Below are 21,256 nucleotides of genomic sequence, written 5' to 3'. Positions count from 1 at the left end.
AACAGGAATGACGGGCTCGCCCAGAAAGAGACTGGCCTTGTGGGTACAGGGCAACCTGTCCAAAACAAACAGGCATGCCATACAGTCCTGCGCCTCTCAGTGGTGGGCTTTAAAGTGCTATGCAAATAAGCAAAGACTCAGCAGAAAAGGGAATTATTAGAATAACCTCTTGTCGTTGCTCATACTATTTACGTTCTGTTCATTATTTACTGCCAAAATTGTGTTATTTGCTAATATAATTTTAATATATTCTGCATTAATTTGGCTTCTCATAAAAGCCTCTAATAATCTTAGTCCAGTCCTCGCTTTGGGGAAAGGTTGTGAGGGAATACAAGACAATAACTGTAATAATTCTCCGGCAAGTAATGTCAGTTTATAACACTGGAAGAGGTTCATGGGGTACCTGTCTGTTTCTCTGCTCCAACTGGTAAACTGATATGCCTGCACTGCCTGGGGGCTATGGAAATCTATAGGGTGAGATCACGACTGGCTTGGTCCACAACGGTGGGCCCGAGCGGTCTGTAACTGGTAGCAGGCTAGCACGTGTATGGCGAGGCCTAGCCCTTTTGAACTGTGGCACATTCATGCTGTAGTGTCCCGTCTTAACCCTAACCAGCTACCTGTTAAAACTGGGAACCCACGAGAGATATCTACAAAGTTCAGGCACCACAGGCAGCAAGAGCTGCAATCTGATCTGTTTGCTAAAATGAAAGCTTTCTAAATACACTGTTTACCGCAAAATATATTAATGTTCTTGTTGCAAGCAGTGCTGATTATATCCTTCACATTACACCCTTCCTTCTCATTCAAGTCATTTTTCATTTCAAAAGGACATCTTCACTGCATATAACCATTAGTTTATTCTTAGCAGGCCCTGATTAGGTGGAAAACAAAGTAGAGTTTAACAACAAGCAGAGAATACATTAGACGGATCGAGACCTTGTGGGTATGCTGGAACAAAGTGATAAATCATGCTCATTTCACTAATACAAAGTTTCAATTAGTTGAAATCAAACCCACTGGAAGCAGCTCGCATATTTATCAAAAGCGAAGATCACTCTCTAAGGAGATAAGGTTAATTCAGTTTTATTAGAGTAGGCTTTAAATGGAGTCAGCCTGCTGCATACCAAGTTCACAGAAAGCCAGGTTTATGGGGTTGTATTTGTGTCTTCTTGAACAAACAAGTAATCAAACACACTTATCCCTTGTCTACAAGCTGTACATCTTCCCCCTAATTCCCCTCGTACGGACATATTGACTCTGCGTGTATAGACTACCAAAGACTACATTAAATTGTAAGGAAAGGGGAGCACGATATCCGAGTAGCGGCAAGACCCTGACATCCTGCTGAAGATTCTAGCAGGGCCCCGAATATGGGCAGCTAGTCCATGTCACAAAAGTGCCTTCATGCGATCCTGGATTTGCCGAAAACCCTGAGACTCGAGGTTCCGCTTTAAACCACTGCAGGTATTTATCTACAATGCCCATCATGCAAAGTGCGATTGGTTAAAAAAAACTCAAGGATATTCGGAAACGGTGTTCCTGATAGCATGAGGCCAGTTGGCACACGTTAAACAAGGCGTCCATACCCTTATTTAAAAGAAGTAGATGTTAGAGACTTTTTATGCTTGCACACCCATGTCATTAAGAGAGAAAAAATGACTTAGCATGCCCATAAAAACACACCAAAGGTTATTTTTGTGTTATCCTAGGAAAAAAAAAAAAAGGCCAACTAGGACCAAGAGATCTTAGACAGATTTTCAGGATAGTCAGGTGAGACGCATATGCATACAAGGAATCTAAATTGACATAATTTGCATAATTAATACTTGTCTACAAAATGTGACATTGATCACGGCCTCCAAGGCCTATGTCGGACACCCCCGTCCTAGGTTAACACCAGAATAAATGATGCAGCTTTTCATTAGTCACAGTTCAAACATGCATTTGCGATGCAATAGGTCTCGCATTTGCTTGAGTTAAAGCTATTGGCACTGTAAATTCTGAACTGGACTTTTCTTGCCATATAAATTGGTCAACCCTGCTCATAATTTTGTCTTTCCCTGCGATATAACTTCAGTGGCCCTGCATATAACTAAAGCACTTCCATTTACATTTGTCCTCTATTTGCATGAAAAAATAAAAATGTTGACATTTAGCATCCTACGTTAAATCTGCCATGCTAATTCCAACAGAATACCACTTTCACCACCCCACCATCAGAGTTGCTGGCTGACTAACACAATTCCCCCACAAAAGACACAAGACAACCACAGAGGAGAAATAATCTATAAGGGTCACCCAAACATATCAAGACTGTTCAAAGAGTCATAGTGTAATAAGGATGTTAAGTTGGCCTGAATCATGGTCATAATTGTAATAAGGAGATATTAAAACATGTACAATTATCATATAAACCTTTATCAGAAATAAATGTTTGGCAGACTGTAATGCTCAAAACAGCCTCTAGCGGGCACCATAAAAAATATAATTTGTAAGAAACATGGTCATGTAACCAATCAGAGGATATAACCCCATTAAAAAAACAGGAGAAAGTAATGCAGTATAACCATATACTTAGCCCTTTAGAGTTTTTTTTTAGGGCTAGCAGGCCTACTACAATTATATTACAAACAAGGCCTTTAAAACAAACTTCTCCCAGCTGTAAAACAAACGTTCTAGGCATAAAAAAGCTTAAATGACACTGAATGGTGGGAGGGGTTATTATTTTGGGGTCCCCACCAACCTAGTGTGGGGACCCAGAGATGATGTAAATAGAAAGTTCGTTTTGAAGGTAGTCCCAAAGGCTGAGTTATGAGCAAGAATGTTTTGTAAAAATAATGCCTTGCAAAGCATTATGGGGCGAGTTTTCATGCTGCAAATATGATAGTATGTTGACTGCAATGCTCAGAACAGCCCCTAGAGGACACAACAATACAAACAGCATTCAGAAGAAACATGGTCACGTAACCATACAGTCAGCCCTTAGAGCATAACCTCATGAAAAAAAGAACAGGAGAAAGTAATGCAGTGTAACCGTATATTTAGCACCTAGAGGGCGTGGTGCATTACACATTTTCAAGGCTAGCAGGCCTATTGCAATGATGTTGCAAACAAGGCCCATGAAACATAACTTCTACCAGCTGTAAATCAAAAGTTCCAGCCATGAGAGAGCGTAAAAAGATAATGAATGGTATAAGAGGTTATTATATTAGAGTCCCCACTAACATAACGTGGGGACCCCTCGATGATGTAGACAGAAAGAGCACATTATGGTGAATGTCTTAAAGGTGGTCCCGTAGACCTAGGACCACCACAGGCTGAGTTATAAGCAAAAATGTTTTGTGAAAGTAATGACCTTCAAAGCATTATGGGTCAAGTTTCCGTGCCACAATAATATTTTAGTATGTTGATATTACTGTAATGCTTAGAACAGCCCCCAGAGAACACCACAAGGAAAATAGCATTTGTAAGAAACATGGTCATGTAACTATATAGTTAGCCCCTCAAGAGCATAACAAAAAAAAAAAAACAAAAAAAAAAAAAGAAAATGGCAATAAATAATGCAGTTTAACCATATATTTACCCCCTGAAGGGCATAGCGCATTACAAATTTTCAGGGGTAGCAGGCCTCTTGCAATGATACTACAAACAAGGCCCTTAAAACACAAGCTATTCCAAGCTGTAAAACAAAAGTTCCAGTTATGAGAGCGGTAAAAAAAAAGACACTGAATGGTGGGGAGGGGAGGTTATTATTTTGGTGTCCCCACTAATCTAGTGTGGAAACCCAGAGATGACGTAGACAGAAAGAGCATGCCGTGGTGAATGTTTTATAGGTGGGCCCATTGTCCCAGGAGCACCACAGTTAACATGTTTTTAAAAGTAATGCCCTGCAAAGCATTAAGGGGTGAGTTTCCAGAGTGCAGTGAATATTGTAGTATCGTCTCTCCTGTTGTGCTGGGAGAAATGTTTAGCTTTGAGGATTTCTGTTTTACATAAAGCATTTACCATTTTCAGGTGCTTTAAGGGGAGACCCACAAGAAATTACTCTGACAATGTGACCAGCTCTCCAATACCGCCGATTGAGCTCAAGCTGTTGTGCCTGTTCATGATGTAAGCTCTATAACCACCATGCAGCACAAAGGGGAGAGACAAAAGAACAAATTGTTTGCCCATGCTGAAGTATATCAGAAATCATGCAATAATCCTTGCAACAGGGGCAGTCTGCAAGGTGTGAGAAAAACAGCCTTGAGGTGGGGAAACGTAAAGAATTTACCAATGACATCAAGTGATTTTTGAAAGGCAAGCCCAGGAACGAATGAAAGTGATGGGCATGAGACGGGCATGGTTAAAAGCCCACAATACTTATAGCAGCTCAAAGCACTTACGCGCTCAACCTAAACAGGAGGCCCCATAAGTAACAAAAGCTAATAGGAGTTTGCAGCAGGATCCACTTTGAAAAGTAAATTTTTTTTCAGTGTGAAAAAAAAGGACCAAAACTCGTCTAGTGGAATGTCAAATGTCCGTCATTTCAAACATCCAGCTGGTCTCCTGCACAAGGTAGGCCGACAGCACATAGAGATGGCAACGCAAAAGACTTCAGTGACAATGGGTGAAAGAAATCGGTCAGTACTACGAAAGCTAGGATCGGAGCAGGTTACTTATCAACTTCGGTTCACCAATTTAGGCGCTCAGTTCTCAGACAGATGCTGTCATTATGTTTAATGTACTAGCAAACAGACATACCAGCCTCAACGTTACCTTGTGTTTAAACCATAATTTTGCCGTACAGTCAGTGTCCACATTCCACCTCAGTGACTAAAGCAAATATTGCTATGTCACTTTTACATGCAAATCATACATTGCTATGCCCATTTATGTAAAGGTCCACTGTCCCGCCCGTCTCTTAATCCCTAAATTATTAGTGTCTTAATCATTTCTACATGACTCTGGTACACAGATGTGCATTATCATGCCTTCTCTCCCTCAACATGTGAAGGGCCATCCCAGGTTCCACACAGCTCTAGTAATAAAGCTCTATTGTCAGGAGAATAGCTGTCCTCTCCCTTTCTCAGCTCCATTTTCTCATCTCACTGTCCTTCTCATTGTCCACGCTTCCTTTTACTCATCTCCCTTCTCCTCTTGTCTCTTCCCCCTTCTCCATTTGACAGGCGTTTTACACTACCTTTTACTCTTTTAACTCTTTATACATAAATAAGTACTGTATTGTATTTGAGTTTCTTAAAGAGCGCAGTTCGACCAGTGGTATCAAAGTGCTATACCGGTTCTAAGAGCCTAATGCTAATCCAGAGATCTAAAGTGAAAACAATCAAGTATTTAATTGCTTATGAAAAGGAAGCAGGGAAGAGAAGAGATACCTCTAATTTTGAGTGGGAGAGAATTCCATAGCTTTGCAGAAGCTATTGAGAATGCCATATCTCCTCATTTTACTTTTTTGCTCCTCACAGGTCGTGCCATTTTGATATCTGATGATCTTAATAGGCGTCTGGGAATGTACCACTTGATTGCTGCTTGTAAGTATTGTGAGCCTTGAGAATGGAGGGCCTTGTGAGACAGACATAGCATCTTGAAAGTGATACGCTTCCTAATTGGAAGCCAGTGCAACTCCCTCATGCCCTCCTTGGCTGATGTAGACTTGGATAACCCAAGCACCAGTCGGACGCCATAATTCTGGATAAGTGGTAGCTTGTCCAAGGATAGTTGATTGATATTAAGGTAAAGGGTGTTACAATAGTCCAGTCTGGACACAATAAGGGCCAGCACCACCGTTGCTTTAAATTCCCGAGGGATAAATGGGAGAACTTTCTTTAGAATTTCTTTAGAATTTTAATAAGCCAAGAAGAGGTGTTGGTGACTCCATTTACCTGGGCATCAAAAGTTAAGGCTGAGTTGCAAATAACCAAGGTTCTTGACTGCTGATGTAGGAGCGGGTAAAGTCCCACATGTCTCAGGCCACCAGTATGAGTTCCAGATGGAGGTATTCGCACTGAAGATAATCACCTCAGTTTTGTACCCATTCATTTTTAGCCAATTTTGGCGCATCCACTTATTGACTTCTCTCATACATGTTTGGAACCTGTCAGCTATAATGTGAACCTTGTCTTGAAAGGAAACGATTATCTCGGTGTCGTCAGCATAGGAGGACACGTGGAAGTCAAAAGATGGAACCAGTTCAGCCAGAGGGGCAACATACAGATTAAAGAGAACCGGACTTAGGGAGGACCCCTGGGGAACACCGCAGGGGAGCTGAAAAGGAGCTGCACTAAAGTCTCCACCTTTGACTGACAAACTTCTGTCTCATAAGAATGTCTCCAGAATACTCAGAGCCGAGCCCCTCAGGCCTGCCTGATGTAGGCGGTGTGTCAGTATTAGGGGGTGAAATAATGTAAAATGCCGCAGACAAAGCTAGCAGAACTAGAACGGCGCCACCTCACTGATCTGTTTTCTGATAGTGGCTGTAGTCGCAATCAACTCGCCTGCTTGGTTTCTTTAAACATCATATTTATGTCTTTATACATCTCCAACATTCCCACTTGTTTTTATATCTATTTAGTAATGTTATCTGTACCTGCGCAGTTGCCACTTTATCCATGTCATCACCTCCTCACCATAGCCGGTTGTACTGAATTTATATAGAGCGAAGTCCGACAGAGTTTGTCACACCCTCTGCAGAGCACTTCCGCCCAGTATTAAACTGAAATAATGCTTGTGAAATCAAAAGTAACTCAAAGAAACAGCAGAACAGGTCTTAGCCAAAGACTATTCTGAGAAGACGGTTAAACATGTTCTTACTCTGCTTGCAAACGAAGTAACATTACGAAAACTACTGCAACATTACTCATGCAACTGATTTCGCTAAAGGCTATAGGGCCACACAGTTAGTGTCTTGTTTTTAAATTGATTTGCCTTACTCTTTAGTGAAGATTTTTTACTTGCACATGCTTGGTTTAAAGACTGCCTCAGAGGTTTGCGACTTTTGTTGCCAGTTCCTTGGTATACCAAACCTAACCTGATGTGTACCTGAAAAGCACATGTTCAAGTGGCATACTTGCACTCAATAACAGATGTATCGTGGCACCCACCTCAAACATGCTCATTTTATCGACTCCAGAAGGATAAAAGACTAAGTGGACCTGTGGAGTTTTGAAACTGTAACAACAAATTTAGAGATACCTCTATACAGTGGTGTCCCTAGAAGTGATAAAAATATATATTTGTTTTTCACGAAAAACGCCAAAGGTTAAAGTGACATCAACGGTAGGTTAAAGTGTCAATTAAAATTTAATATTTTAAACAATTTTTTTTTTAAATTGAAATTCACCAGTTATAGTTCATTCAAGTAACTTGGGGCCATATGTACGAACACACTTTCCCATAAGGACAGAATGGGTAAAACCCTTTGCTACATCTGGCCCTATAACTTGCACCTTATGCACTCCACATGCACAGTGATAACCTCACTGCCAAATGAAATTACATCAATGATGTCATAAAACAACATCATGAGGGCTGTAATATGTGAGGTCATAAGCTGTACATGGTGAGGGCACAACTTATAGTTACTTGAGCTAACTATGTTATCAATAATGTCATGGAACAAGTCATGAGTGATGTAACATTGTAGGTATTTAGCAGTGCTTGGAGAGTGTGCAAGTTATAGTTATTTTAGGGCACGAGTCTTACTTACTTGAGATAACTAGAACTGGTGAATTTCAGCGGTTTTGTTAGTTTAAAAGGGTATATTTTAACTGACATTTTCACCTAACAATAACATCCCTTTAATCTTTTTTTTTTTCCAGTGGACTTCTGTGTTTTTCTTAAATCTAAAGTGAGATGATATTACAATTTCTAACTATGTCACTTTAACTTTTGTTTTTCTAATTGAATTTCTATTTTTTCTAACATAAAGTAAGATGTCCATCACCGTGGGCACCCAACCCCTCCCGCATCCCACGGCCTTTAGCCGTGTGCAGCATGGGGTTGAGTGCAGGGTCTGGCACGGCCCTCATCCATGAATGGTATGGGGTTAGGTGCACACGGCTGGCTATGTGATGCAACAATAGAAGGGGGGAGGGTCATTTTAAGTAAGTCAGACCAGACCTATTGACTTTGTCAAGGGGTCATGATGCCAAAATATAAAAAGCGGGCATACAGGATTTATCAAGTTCTCAGCACATGACCATATACAAAGCACACATCTTGCCTTAGTCAAAATGTCACTAATAAACATAATCAAATGTATATTTTATAAATTGGTACAAAGCAATGTTTATTAAAAGTAATTGCCATGAGATATCTTCAATAAAACCTTTTTTTAAAAAAAATAAAATACACAAAACGTAATTTTCTTTAACCCTTTTTTTTTTTTTTTTTTTTTTTTTACATTTTTCATGCCACAAAATATAACTATTGAACCAACCACAAGAGGTCTCTGTTTCTAGCTGAACAGCATACAGCTACAGCTCAGAGTGTGTTAAAAAAAAAATGATGAGCTCTTCTGTAGCCATGGATTCAATGACCCAGGAGACTTACTGTTTTATTTCTTTATTGTTGCTTGGGGGGTGCACTCCCTGCAGCCCTCCAGAACATAACATTAACAAATGCTTAGTGGAATTTGGAGAGAACAAGGGACAGATGGAATGCAGTACTTACTGATCCAATATCGCAAACAGACTGGCTGAAAGCCCTCTATCACACCCGAGGGGTATCCAGAAATCCAAGGTTTCGCTACACGCAATTTAACTACATGCACCAAACTTACCTATCTCCAGCCAGGATTTACCGCATGTTCCCTGGCTCGACGTCTACCTGTCCGCGGTGTGATGCCTCAGAGGCACACTTCTACCATATGGTATTGGAGTGTGCACATATACACAGGGAATGGAGTGGAGTGGTAGAAGAGGCCTCGAAACGGAGAGGTCTGACACTTGTAGTGGACCCCAAATCCTGTTTGCTAGGGCTGAGAACCAGAGAAAAGAAACATAGGTATTTACACAAGTTTGTAGACCTAGCATACGTGATGTACAAAAGGCTGATTGCGATGAATTGGAAAGCGCCCAGGGCACCCGACCTGAAATCTTGGCACTCCCTCACTCTGTGCTGGACTCAGACAGAATCCCAGGCTCTGGGAAAATTAGCACGCGGGGGACAACAACCTGGGAAACACTGGCAGCCCGACTAGAGGCAAAAAAATTACGAGAGGTCGCCATGAACCAGATAGAGATCTGGTGTGGGGGTTGTCCCGGCCAGCACTCACTTAGTGGCAGCTTACCTTTATAATATTCCCAGAGCGCCATGCGGAAGAGGCGGACGTCCACATCCGTGCATCAGAAGTCGGTGCCACTCATAACGAGCAATCACTGAGGTACGCACAAGCAGCATGCGTACAATGTACACTAACACGCCACACTTAATAACCAGATACAAGCTCAGTTTCCCTCCTCCCAATACAACCAATAAGTGTTCTCAGGGTACAAATCAACCAGACGCCCTGAGATGGGTCCATCAGGTGCCATAAAGCAGACTCCTACAACTATGCATGGCAGATAAATATACACACAGTAAACAATAATAAGACCTAAGTTATGTTATAAGTGTGATGGGGTTTTCTTTTGTTTTTCTTATTGCACATATATTTTTCTTTTTCTTCTTTTCTTTGTCCTGTTGTATTTTTCTTTCAGTTGTTATTAAGTGAGGAAGTAAAGACATAACAGATCCACAAAATCCTACCAATGTAACCACATATTTATGCTGTTTGGACCTGCATTGAAAACTCAATAAAAATACTTTAAAAAACAAAAACAAAAAAAAATGCTTAGTGGGACCCCTGCCCATACCAACATTAAAAAAAAAAATTTCTAAAAGCCCTTGCATGGCACCGAGCAACTCCACAGATGGAGCAAGGAGTGTGAAATGAGCAGCTACTCAGCTCATTTCACATTCTCTGTTTGTTTTATGTGTTTTTTTGAGCGGGTGAGTGCAGCCGCACTCCCTGATACATTTCAAGGCCCCATGGACCCCATCCTCGGGCCAATCTTTTTTTCTTTTAGACGTAGGGGGGATGCAGCACCCCACCACCCAAGCTACGCATAGGCTCTAGGGACCCCAAATCCCAGGGAAGACGTTTATTTTTTGGGGAATGGGCAAGTGGCACCCCCCCAAAGCCACTTAAGGGGCCCACAGGACCCAATCCCAATTGTTTTTTTGTGAAGGAGATGTGGGAGCCCCAACCCCTGGGACAATTTTTGTTTTTTTAGGGAGGAGGCATAGGACCTCCTTCCCTGACCCACCTATTAGTCACAGGGGGTAGGATCCTATCTCCTGGGACACTGCAGTTGCCTGCCTGCAAAAGCATGGGCAGGGAGAACCTTCAAGTCCCTGCCTGAGCTCTTGCAGGCAGGGAACACTGGTTTGCCCTTGTCGCATGGCGATGGGTGCTGGTAGGTCGTGCGGGGGCCCTAGAACTACCCCTCAGACCCCAGAGGCTGTAATTGCTGTGGGTGAACAGAGCGAGCAGTGGGGCACCCACAGCAACTTAAGTTGCTTCAGCCCCAGGGATAGGATCCCGGGACCTCAAACTGGCTAGGGAAGGGGTGAGTCCTCCTCTACATTATATAACTGATCATACCCAGTCCCGGGGCCTTTTAAAGGCTCAGGGAGGAAAAGCTGCAACCCAGTTCCCCTTCCATATAAACAACATTGAGCCATTCTTTTTATTGGGACCATGGATCCTCAGATTCATTCCATTAACAAATGACGTTTTTTGCCCAGAAGCGGTCTCTGTGATGATCCCCTACCAGGCCAGGGGGAGGTTGCGGGGAAGGGTATCCCTACCCTACCCTGCCCCAATATGTTTTTTTAAAAACTTTTTTCAGGACATCATGGTTGATGTGTTTGCAGCCAATCAGATCTTTTCTTGAGATCTGGTGGATCTGCAGATCCTCCACAGTGTGATATATACACACGTGTATAACCTTAATTTCTCAAAAAAACCTACTGAATAGATTTACACCAGAATCACACAAAAAACACGCTTTCTGGACCATGATTTGCGTTTTGCCAAATTTGGTGTAATTCTGTTCAGCCTTTTTGGCAGTATCACTGTACAGTCTTCCTATGGAAAATTGCACAAAGAAAATGCATTTTGGGGCTTCTCCTTTTTCTTCCCCCTTGCGGATGCATAACCCCAAAACTTTCCAGGACGGAGCTGAGATGGATGATACTTTTTTTTTTTTAAGGAAAGTTTTGTGAAGGTTCCCCAAACGGTGCCAAAGTTATAAGCAAACCAAAAGATGTCTATAACTAACCAACAGATGGATGGACATATATGCCTATAAGAGTAGGCAGTTATAGTTAGGCTCTAGTTTCCATAGAAAAAGCGTTTTTGTTTTGCCAATAACTTTGGTGCCACTTGACGAATCTTCACAAAATTTGCAAAACGTATACTTCAGTGGGTTCAGCTGCTGTCTTGAAAGTTTCAGGGTGATCTGCCAAGCGAGGGCCGAGAAAAGAGGGGGGTCCCAAAACATGCTTTCCCCATGCATTTTATCATCTGGATTTTGAGCATAACTACAGCCCAAACCGCTGGACGGAGGTACACCAAATTTGGCAGAAAGCTAGCTCTTGGTCCGGAAAGCGTGCTTTTTTTGATTTGGTGTAAATCCATACAGTAGTTTTGGAGATATTATGGGTAAAATATATAGATATCTTAGGACCTGGATCCTCTGCGGATCCAACCGTCCCCATGCTGATATCCGATTGGCTGCCAACACTTCAGCCGAGTCCTACAAAAAAAGTAAAAAATAAAAATAAAAGTAAAAATAAAAAAAAAGGGGGCCAGGGTATTGCCACCCTTAGCCAGTAGCCTTGTCTAGGGGTCCCTCCCGCGTAATGACAGTTTTTGTATTTCGGAAAAATTCACCGGATCCACAGATTTTTCTGTTTTTTTTTTTTTACGTTTTGCCCCATGATGGGCCAGGTCCCGGAGGCATTGGGAAATTGAAAAAGGAGGGGGCACATAGAGCCCCCTTCCTAGGGCTTCTTTTAAACCTGGGGACCACCACCTCCCTGGGGCTATGATGCAGAAATGTGCAGGGGGCACGCGGCCCCCACTGCGCCCTGGGGACCACCACCTCCCCAGGGTGAAATCTTTATTTAAAACGGGGGAGGGCCGTAAGACCTCTCCCACAGCCACAGGGACCGCCACCTCCCCGGGTCTAAATGTGAAATTTATACCCTGTGGCTATTTCGATTATATGTAGGGGGGTGTGCGCCTTCACAGCCCCATGGACCGCCATCTCTCCAGGGCTGAAATAAAATGAAGTTGGGGGTCCGCTGTGTGAACCACCACCTTCCTGGGGCCAAGTTAAAATGTTGGAGGGGGGGCCGCGGAGCCAATAATGGCCGTGGAGACGCCACCCTCCAGTACCGGCTCCTACTATGTACCAGGGTGCCCACCCCCAGGAAATAGCTGTTTGCTCTGACTTGGCGCCAAGTCAGAGCTAACACTCTGCTTCCAGCAGGCGAGAGCTGTCAAAGTGCCCCCATACCGTCAACCTTAGTAATATGCATATGTCTTCTCCCCTTTTGCCAGGATGAAGGACAGCTTCCCAAAGGCCCCTCCCCCCAGTGCATTTCCCGCCAATTTTGATGACACGTTCCTGATGCCAAGGAATATGAGGACATCAATACAAAACAGAGGAGCACTTACTTCATACAGATAAGAGGAAGGACCCTGGTTTGGTGGAGATTTATGTCTTTGTAGCCTTGTTGACCTTTCTATAGAAGGATTCATGTTATCACAGAGTTCTAGAGAAACAGGCAACAGGAACAATTATGTTGCCAAAACACATACAAAGTCGCTGGTGGCATTTCCTTGTGCCCCATTACACATCTGTAGTGTATAATACATACTGGACATTTACCCAAGGAGGCAGAAAGAACTCCACTTGGGTAGATATTTCATGCAAAGCTGTGGACTCTTGTTGGATAAAAGGGCAGGTGAGGTTCTTTTGTGGCAGTCTCACTCACACACTCACGCACACACTCAAAGACCCACTCAAACTCACGCACCCACTCACAGACCCACTTAGACTCACGCACTCACTTGGACACTCATGCAGCCACTCACAGGCCCACTCAAATATTCATGCACCTACTCGCAGACCCACTTATCTCACATACTCACAAACCTACAGACACTTACACACCCACTCACAGAGACACTCTCACACCCACTGTCACACCCAGAGACACCCTCTTTCACTTACTCTCACACCCAGACATTCTCACATCCACATAGACCCTCTCACTCTCACACCCAGATAGACTCTCTCACACCCAGAGAGTCAGGCCCTGCAGCCAACTCCCGCCGCACACGACCAAAGGGAGTGCGCAATGTGGGGTTGGGTGATTAGGGGGGCTGGCAACAGGGCCGGCCCTACAGCCATTCCCCGCCATGCATGGTTTATAGTGACCTTAGGCCGCGAGCTATAGTTACTTGAAATCACTAACTAGAACTGCTGAATTTCTCTGGTTTTGTGCGAAGAAATTCAGAACCTAACTATAACGTCCCTGTAACCTTTTGTTTTTTTAAGTGAATTTTTATTTTATATATATTTAAAATATATATATGTGTATTCTACTTACATACATAATATATACATTTAAATCTGTGTATATCTAGATCCCGATATGTTTATAGAGAAATACATATACACTACAGATTTAGGAAGTGTAAGCAAAATCGTGTGTAAAAAAAACAGACATGTTTTGTTTAATTAAAATGTTTAAATTCTATGTTGTATGTAGACATATACACAGATCCATTGATTTGAACAGTTTAAGCAAACAACATTTATTTCCAGTGAAAGCTATTTTAACAAATGAATGTGTGTGTCAAGCTGCGGTATCTGTTCGTTTTTTTGTGACCAGCTGTGGTGCCCGATGGGGGGTTAGGGCACGGGCCCCCCTCGCCTGTGCCCCCCCACCCCTCACCAAGCCATCAGAGCCCCTGCAGGGAATGATTTATTTCGAAGAGTCACCAGACCCATCGCTTCACCTGCAAAGCTCATTGGAAGACCGCAAACCCTCAATATAACGGTTGTAGTGTTTGAGCGCATTGCTAATTTATAAGCTTTACAGCAGTGCTAGCATCCTTGTGAACAATTTTAGGTCTCACCTAAGACATTGCATGCACTGCCTGTTGCGAGACATTTTGTTAGCTTACAGTGGGCTTAGAACACGCCCACTGTTTGCCATTGGTTGGTCTCATTGTCTGTCTAATTTGCTTACTTCTTATTTGATGGCTTGTGTGGGCTTTACTTACTAGTCGTGAGCTTGTGCCTACCCTGGAGCATGGTTTGAATATTCTATCCTTACACTGCTCAACTTTTTGTTTCTACTTCTTTCTCTTTAGTAGCACATTCTGAGATTTTGTGTGTTTTTAATGTGTCTCCCTAGTGTGCTTCTCCACTCCCACGGTCTCCAAGTTGCTCTTTCTCACCAAGTGCTTCTAGGCTCCCTCCCATCTCTGTGTTGCTCCGTTTCAGAGTGTGCAGCTGTGCATTTCATGTGTTGCTTTATTTTGCCTTGTGCTTCTCTCACCCTCCCCTGTTTTCATCCTCCGTGATGCTTCCTCACCCGCCCAGGTTCACTGTTTTGCTTCTGCTGTTCTTCCCCTGTAACTCCTCCTTAGTACATGGATCTCGATTTGCATCCTAGGTGCCATAAGTGGTTCTTTGAAACGAGAAAATAGCCAGTCTTCCTTTATCCAGCAGTGACTTCATGGGAGGAAGCTGTGCCACATATGCTGGGTGTCTACATAATAGCACACTATACTTGGTTAGCAGAGCAGAGATCTGTTGCTGTGATGGGGTCTTTGTAAATGCTGAGCCAGCTGAGAATGGTCTACAGTCCTAGGCTGCATCCCTGGCCACTGATTCTGTTCACTGATTTTCCAGTATTACGATGAAGCAATTGATCAACCGGCTGCTCGGTCACTATGTTAGAGTCTAAGTTTTAGGCTGGTCTGAAGGTCAGGTGACCTCTTTTGATAACTATGAGCAAAGCATTGACACTTGCTTACCAGTTCAGTTTTACTTCTCATTAGAGAATGTAGGACTTGTTGAACAACCAGTGCTTTACACAAAGGTTTTATGGTCAGGAAGAATAAAATACACAAATTACATATCAGTAAGTAGTGCAGGACTGTTTTATGTTGGAATAGGAATCCCTGACCCTTTTGGAGTTGGCCTAGACAGAGTACCACTTTTAACTAGACTAAGGAATAGTAAATGGTAGTCCTTTCTTTTTAATTGGGTTTTCCTAGTCCATACCTTAAAAAATGGGAGGCTGCAAGGCTCTGCCACAGGAGCCTGTACAATTCACACAGCAATTCAGGGGTATCATCTTTTAGGGGGGTCCCCAAAGAGAGGTCAGAATACCTGATCCTGTTCTAACATGGGACATGGCATGTTCAGTGCAGTGGAACTACCTCAATACTGACTGCATGTGAAATATCTAGGGCAAAATACTGTGGGGCCAAAATATCACAGGGACAAGATAACCTGGCGCCAAAATATCATGAACCAAAATATTGTGAAGGTTAGTGCATGTTGGTTAAGTACAGATCTACATACTTTTAAAATATAAAAATATTTTGTCTAGGTTCGCCTACATGAAGTTAAGTATAGTAAACTGTAAGAAACTGGATTATTATTTGTTGAGTGTTGACTACCCACATCAAGGAATAATCACATCCTTTGTCTTGGGTGAACCTTTAAAGTCACTAAATTAATCTGAACTCAAACCCCTGGTAGATATGGCACAGAACAGACAGGCGTAACTTAGGGCAATGTGTAAAGTATTTATGCAGTACAAAAACAGTAAGAAAGACAAACTACCAAAATAATCAATGAAAAAAATAATGGAAAAATAGAGTACAATTTAATAAACAAAATGACAAAAATCTAGTAAGGGGACACGGAGATATCAGTTTTAAAAGGATGATAACAAACAGCATAGAAAAGCACAAAGAGCTAATGACAGTCTATGTTCGCAGTGGACCACAACCTAGGTGCAAGTTCAGGCTGACCATGATGAAGCGTAGGTCTGATACAAAAAGCAGGATTGCCGTGTTCAAAACTTTTACCTACTGTTTTAGGGCCAGATGTACAAAGGATTTTTCTGGTTGCAAACGGCCTGATTTGCAGAATCAGGCTGTTTGCGACCAGATAAATGCCTTTTGGTATGTACCAAGCCCTATTTGCGATTCGGCAATCGGTTACTGAATCGCAAATAGGATATGCAGTTTGGTATTGCGAAGGGGCATGTTTAGGGCTTCCCTTCCTAATACAAATCGCTGTGGTATGTGTAAATATTTTGTGACCTAAATACGGTTGCAAAATATTCACATTTTACTACCTACTTCAAGTAGGTGGCAACCCATTTACAAATGGGAAGGGGTCCTTTTGGGAATGTTTGTAAAAACATTTTTTAAGATCGGGCAGTGATCCCACGGACCACTGCCTACTATTAAAAAATGAAAATAAAACGTTTTAATTTTTCTTTTTCAAACAAATCCCGTTTTCCTTTAAGGAAAACAGGCTGCATTTCAACAAATAAAATTGCATTACTGAAAAGCAATCACAGACTTGGTGTCCTGGTGACCCCAGCAAGCCACCATCCCTTTGATTTTTGTGATTACAAAAAAAAGCGAGACCTTCCTTATGAATATTAATGAGATGGGTCTATTTGCAACCCACCTGGAGTTGCAGAAAGTGAAAAAAAACACTTTCGTTCATGGGTGTGAGTGATTACCAAATACAGAATCACAAACAATTTGCTATTTGGTAAACGCAAACCTGTCCCTAAGTACATCTGGCCCATAGTCTTTTACGACCCAAACCACAGCAGAAGCACTTAATTTTAGCTGGTGCTTAACATTGGCACTTAATTGGCAACATAAGTACTTCTGGCTGTCCACCACATGGTAGCAATGTTTGTCTAGTATTGAGGTCGGCACAACAGAGTGCTTAATTATGCAATTTACGTTAAAAATACCAGGCACCCAGGCCATTCTTATAGTTTTAGATAACATGGGATAGACTACAAGGCCTACATGAGAGTGGCCTATTAATATTAGAAGGAAGATTTTGACTTGTTGAAAGTGTTCATTTTGAAAGGTCGAGCTGCGTTTTTTTACACTGCTACTGTCAGGCTAGAATGGTTGGCCTGAAGCCCGGTTCGTTCCACCACTGTAGTGGATGGCACAATAGCTAGAGTCCACTAGTGGCACTTAACTTCTAGGCCGCTGGTAATCTTAGACCATATACTATGGATTTATAGGAAAGTCAAATATGCCAATTAGGAGTATGCCAATTCATCCATGCTTGAAGGGGAAGCATAGGCATTTTATTACTGGTTAGCAAAGGTAAAGCGCACAGACTTCTAAAGCCATCAAAAATACAGGGTGCAGCAAAAGGTGAAAAATTTGGGATGACCACACAGAAAAGATGGATTTTCTACACAAACCTATACTTCACTAAACATGCTTACACTTATTTTGATTTGGGTCTCAATAGTGAGGACTTGATATGTTGGCCCACCGCTGTTTTCCCCTAGATATTCTGGTAGAAAACTGCTCAACGTTAATTACACTGATGAGGAAGGCACAATTGGAATAATGGTTTTGCAAAAAAAAAACAAAAAAAAAGTAGTCAATGTATTCTGGGCCAAGCAAACAGTGGCACAATAACCTATCCCTCATTAAACCTCGACTGTTGATATCAAAATCTCTGAACTATGCATGTACGGCTGCCTATGCAATAAAATAAGGAGCACAAACATTTGTAGATTTTGAAAATAACTTGTATCCAACTTTGTTTTACTGTCACAAGCCGAGATTCTAGCTTTTTAATGCAAAACAATCAACATTGTAATAGATGATAAAGAAGACTACATAAAATACATGTCTGACATTTTGTAGCATTGCAATCGTTCAATATACATTAATTGAAAACGTGCACGGTTTCAACCTCCTATGTTAAAAGGGAATCAGCTAGATATCAATAACAATTCCAACAGAGTAATGCAAAATGATGCAAGGAATGTGATGAGGTGCCCCCCGAATCTCCCATATCTCACAGACATTCGTTGGCCTTGGGCTGAATGGGGGCCCATGAGGGTCTGGTGGCCTCTGCGTAACGGGGCGCTACGGAGGTATGGTTACGCACATTAACAGGCCATTACACCTGAACAACCCTCAACACCAAGTGACAAATCCCCTGCACTACTCCTTCCTTTTCTCAATCTTCCCAATACCACCCAATCTGCGAGTTCACGAGGAGAAATCGAATTTTAGGCATATGAGCACGAAGGACAAAATATCTACCTTAATCTTCCTATCCCAACACCCTGCGGAAATGGCTAAATTGAAAAATTCAGAAAGACACAAACGAGAAAGGGTAGTCTAACAGACAAGTACGTATTGGATTGGCTCAAGCTTCATCAACAAACTAGCAGCAAGAGACTGCACTCAATACAGGAGAGCCTGTGAGGTCACATCAGAGGCATACTTCAAGCTGTGCTATCCAACCGTATACGACGAATAAACAAAGATATTAAACAGCTCCAGGCTCCCCGCCTGCAATGAAGCAGAGTTGTGCTTTGCATGGTAGGCTACACTATGTATTTCCCTTGGGCGCCCCATTTAGTAATGAACTGAATGCTGCGGGTCAGTGTTGATTAAAGGTGTCCGCTTCCACCGGAGGCATGTTATGCTTTGCCCTGGGAGTGGTGCTAAATCATGTCAGCTACCTTTGCAAAGACGGAATGTATGTGGAAGACATGACGAGATTGTGAGGGAGCGCGCACAAGGAGGCGTTCGTGTCACGCACTCTGCCTGTACAGATTGCTTGCCGCCAGTGGAGTATTTCATGAATAGTAATAACCTGTATCATGCCCTTGCCGCCGAATGCAAGGACGTTTTTTGTTTATTATTTCTTGACGTACCTCACAGAAGCGCTGAAACAGAGCAGATGGCAAGATATCCCGGGGTTCAAAGTGAACGGGCGGTCCCGTCCAATTACTCTGAACGAAGAGCTGCAAACTGCCCACGCCGAGCAGAAATGCCACCATTTGCCTGAAACGAGAGAGAAACAATCCCATCAGTTGGCAGTCTATGGTAAATCCCTGTCTGAATTTAAGGTGCCGATGTGTTTATTTGGTTGCAAATTAGTAAAGAAAAAAACAAAAGAAAAAGAAACAGAGGCGGGAGATACTTTTAATTTCTGTACCCGCAAAATATTGTAGAACAAGTTAGGGACTATGGAAAATGTATCGTGTAAAATGGATACTTGCCCACCGTCAACACAGGGTAAAAACCTGTTTCACTGCCCTATAAAGAAAGGCATCATCAACAAATAACTTAAATATTTTCTCTTATAGTTCGTCCAATCTTGATCAACCTCCCTATGCCTTTTCCAGGTGGTTGGCAGCAAGTCCTGGAAAGGATGATGGATATTTGTATCACTATGAAATCTACGAACATTATGAACACTGTGATAATTATGGGCATTAATTGGGATCTACCTGCATTGATTATAGATTCCCTCATGTATTTATACCTTGCCTATTCTTTATGTTCCTACTGCAAGTATGGAAAGAGCTCCGATACTCTTTGGGTCCGGTTTGCGCTAAATAATAAATCACAATGCAAATGGATCTTTGAGACACATACCTTGAGGATATTCAACTTGATTAGGTTCGTAGTGGAAAAACAAGGAAAAGTCAAATGGCCGGTACAATACAAATATTACTGAAGGCAGTAGACACCACTAGACGTTTATAACCACTTCCAAGTTGTTGCTGTAATCAACAGGGACGTTCTCCATATGTATTCAGCTTACAATACAAATCCACATGCCTCTAACCAGTTGCATCAGGAACTGATTAAGTGGATTTCTCACGAGATATTTGTAGAAAAATAACACTGGGCACCTTGCTTCCAAAGGTAAGGTATACAGGTGCTTGAATATTTGTGGCAGCAAATACCTACAACACTAAAAGCATAAGGTACACCTTACTACATTGAACTTCCAATGCATCACCTACCATTACATAGTCCAAGGTACTTTACATAAAACAGGTTACTGACAAAAGGCAATGTATTAAAAATATGGTAAGGGTAACTAAAAAAAAGGTTGCCTGTCCTTCCCCAAAATGTTTTCATATTTTTGTAAAAAAATGCTTGAACAAAATTGCTGCCCTAGAGTTATGTAAAAACTAAGACTCAAGGGTGGATTGTGTTGGAGCAGAAAACAAATCAGTTACATTAGTGGCCTTTACAGTGTACACAATGTACTTCAGTTAAAGTGAGGTAAGGTGTGTAGGGATAGCACTATTAGGGTTCACTGAGAGGATTTTCCGTTTAGATGAAGCATGTTTGAGGGTCTGTGTTAGAAATGGAGATGCAGAAATCCTCCACAAACTCCTCCCAAGACTGGTGGGACAGTTTTAGTCACTGAACCTCTTTTTGTATTCCTCAGGGAAAAAAAACATACTTCATAACCAGTGCGTTCTTCATAGCAGAATACATCTTCCTGTTACTCTCTTCCAGAGCCAGTAGGGCATCCCTTCCCACCTCAGGAATATAGCTCCCTGGCCAGCCCCCCAACCCTTCTCAGGGATCGTGCACTCTACCAGAGCCATCTCATATTCCTTCAACCACTGATGCATTTTTCCCCCTTCTTGGAACTTAGGTACCAGATCTGCGCGCATGTGATTTTCATCTCTGCCACTGCACTCAACATTGCTGCCACCACTGGACTCCATCTGCAGCACTGGTGAGTCCAGACCCTTCAGACTGCGCTCAACATCGAGCCTCTCTCTGGCAAAGACCCTTTCTGCCTCTGCCATCCTCACCTTAGCCCTTCTCTCCTTCACAGCTAGTTATGCTAGCTGCAACTTCAGGTCCCTCTCTTCCCGGCTATCTCTAAGCTCACCAGGTGACAAGGAATGAGACGTGACACTGCTCCTTACACGGACCCAGCAAGGGACTCATCATCACTGGGGCCTTCCCTGTCAAATGGCACCCCCCGGTCATTCTCAACCTCCTGGTCAGTCTCTCTGCTCTCTCGGGATGAGGTCTGGGAACCCTCACTACGATCAGGATCCTCTGAGTACCCCCTAAGAACACTCTTCCCCTGGGTACATGTCACAAACCTTTCAAAGAAAT

At 42.5% G+C, this 21,256-nt stretch overlaps 1 protein-coding gene across 1 annotated transcript in view; it reads right to left on the bottom strand.

The window, feature by feature from the left end:
• TTC27 (tetratricopeptide repeat domain 27) overlaps positions 1-21,256 on the bottom strand; it is a 1,165,789-nt gene that overhangs the window by 1,014,612 nt on the left and 129,921 nt on the right. Inside the window, exon 3 of the mRNA XM_069234695.1 lies at positions 19,033-19,162. Coding sequence (XP_069090796.1) covers positions 19,033-19,162 — 130 coding nt within the window. The remainder of the gene's footprint in view (positions 1-19,032; positions 19,163-21,256) is intronic.

The sequence above is a fragment of the Pleurodeles waltl genome, chromosome 5, assembly GCF_031143425.1.
Source record: "Pleurodeles waltl isolate 20211129_DDA chromosome 5, aPleWal1.hap1.20221129, whole genome shotgun sequence".
NCBI lineage: Eukaryota > Metazoa > Chordata > Amphibia > Caudata > Salamandridae > Pleurodeles > Pleurodeles waltl.
This window is presented reverse-complemented; position numbering and strand designations above follow the sequence as displayed.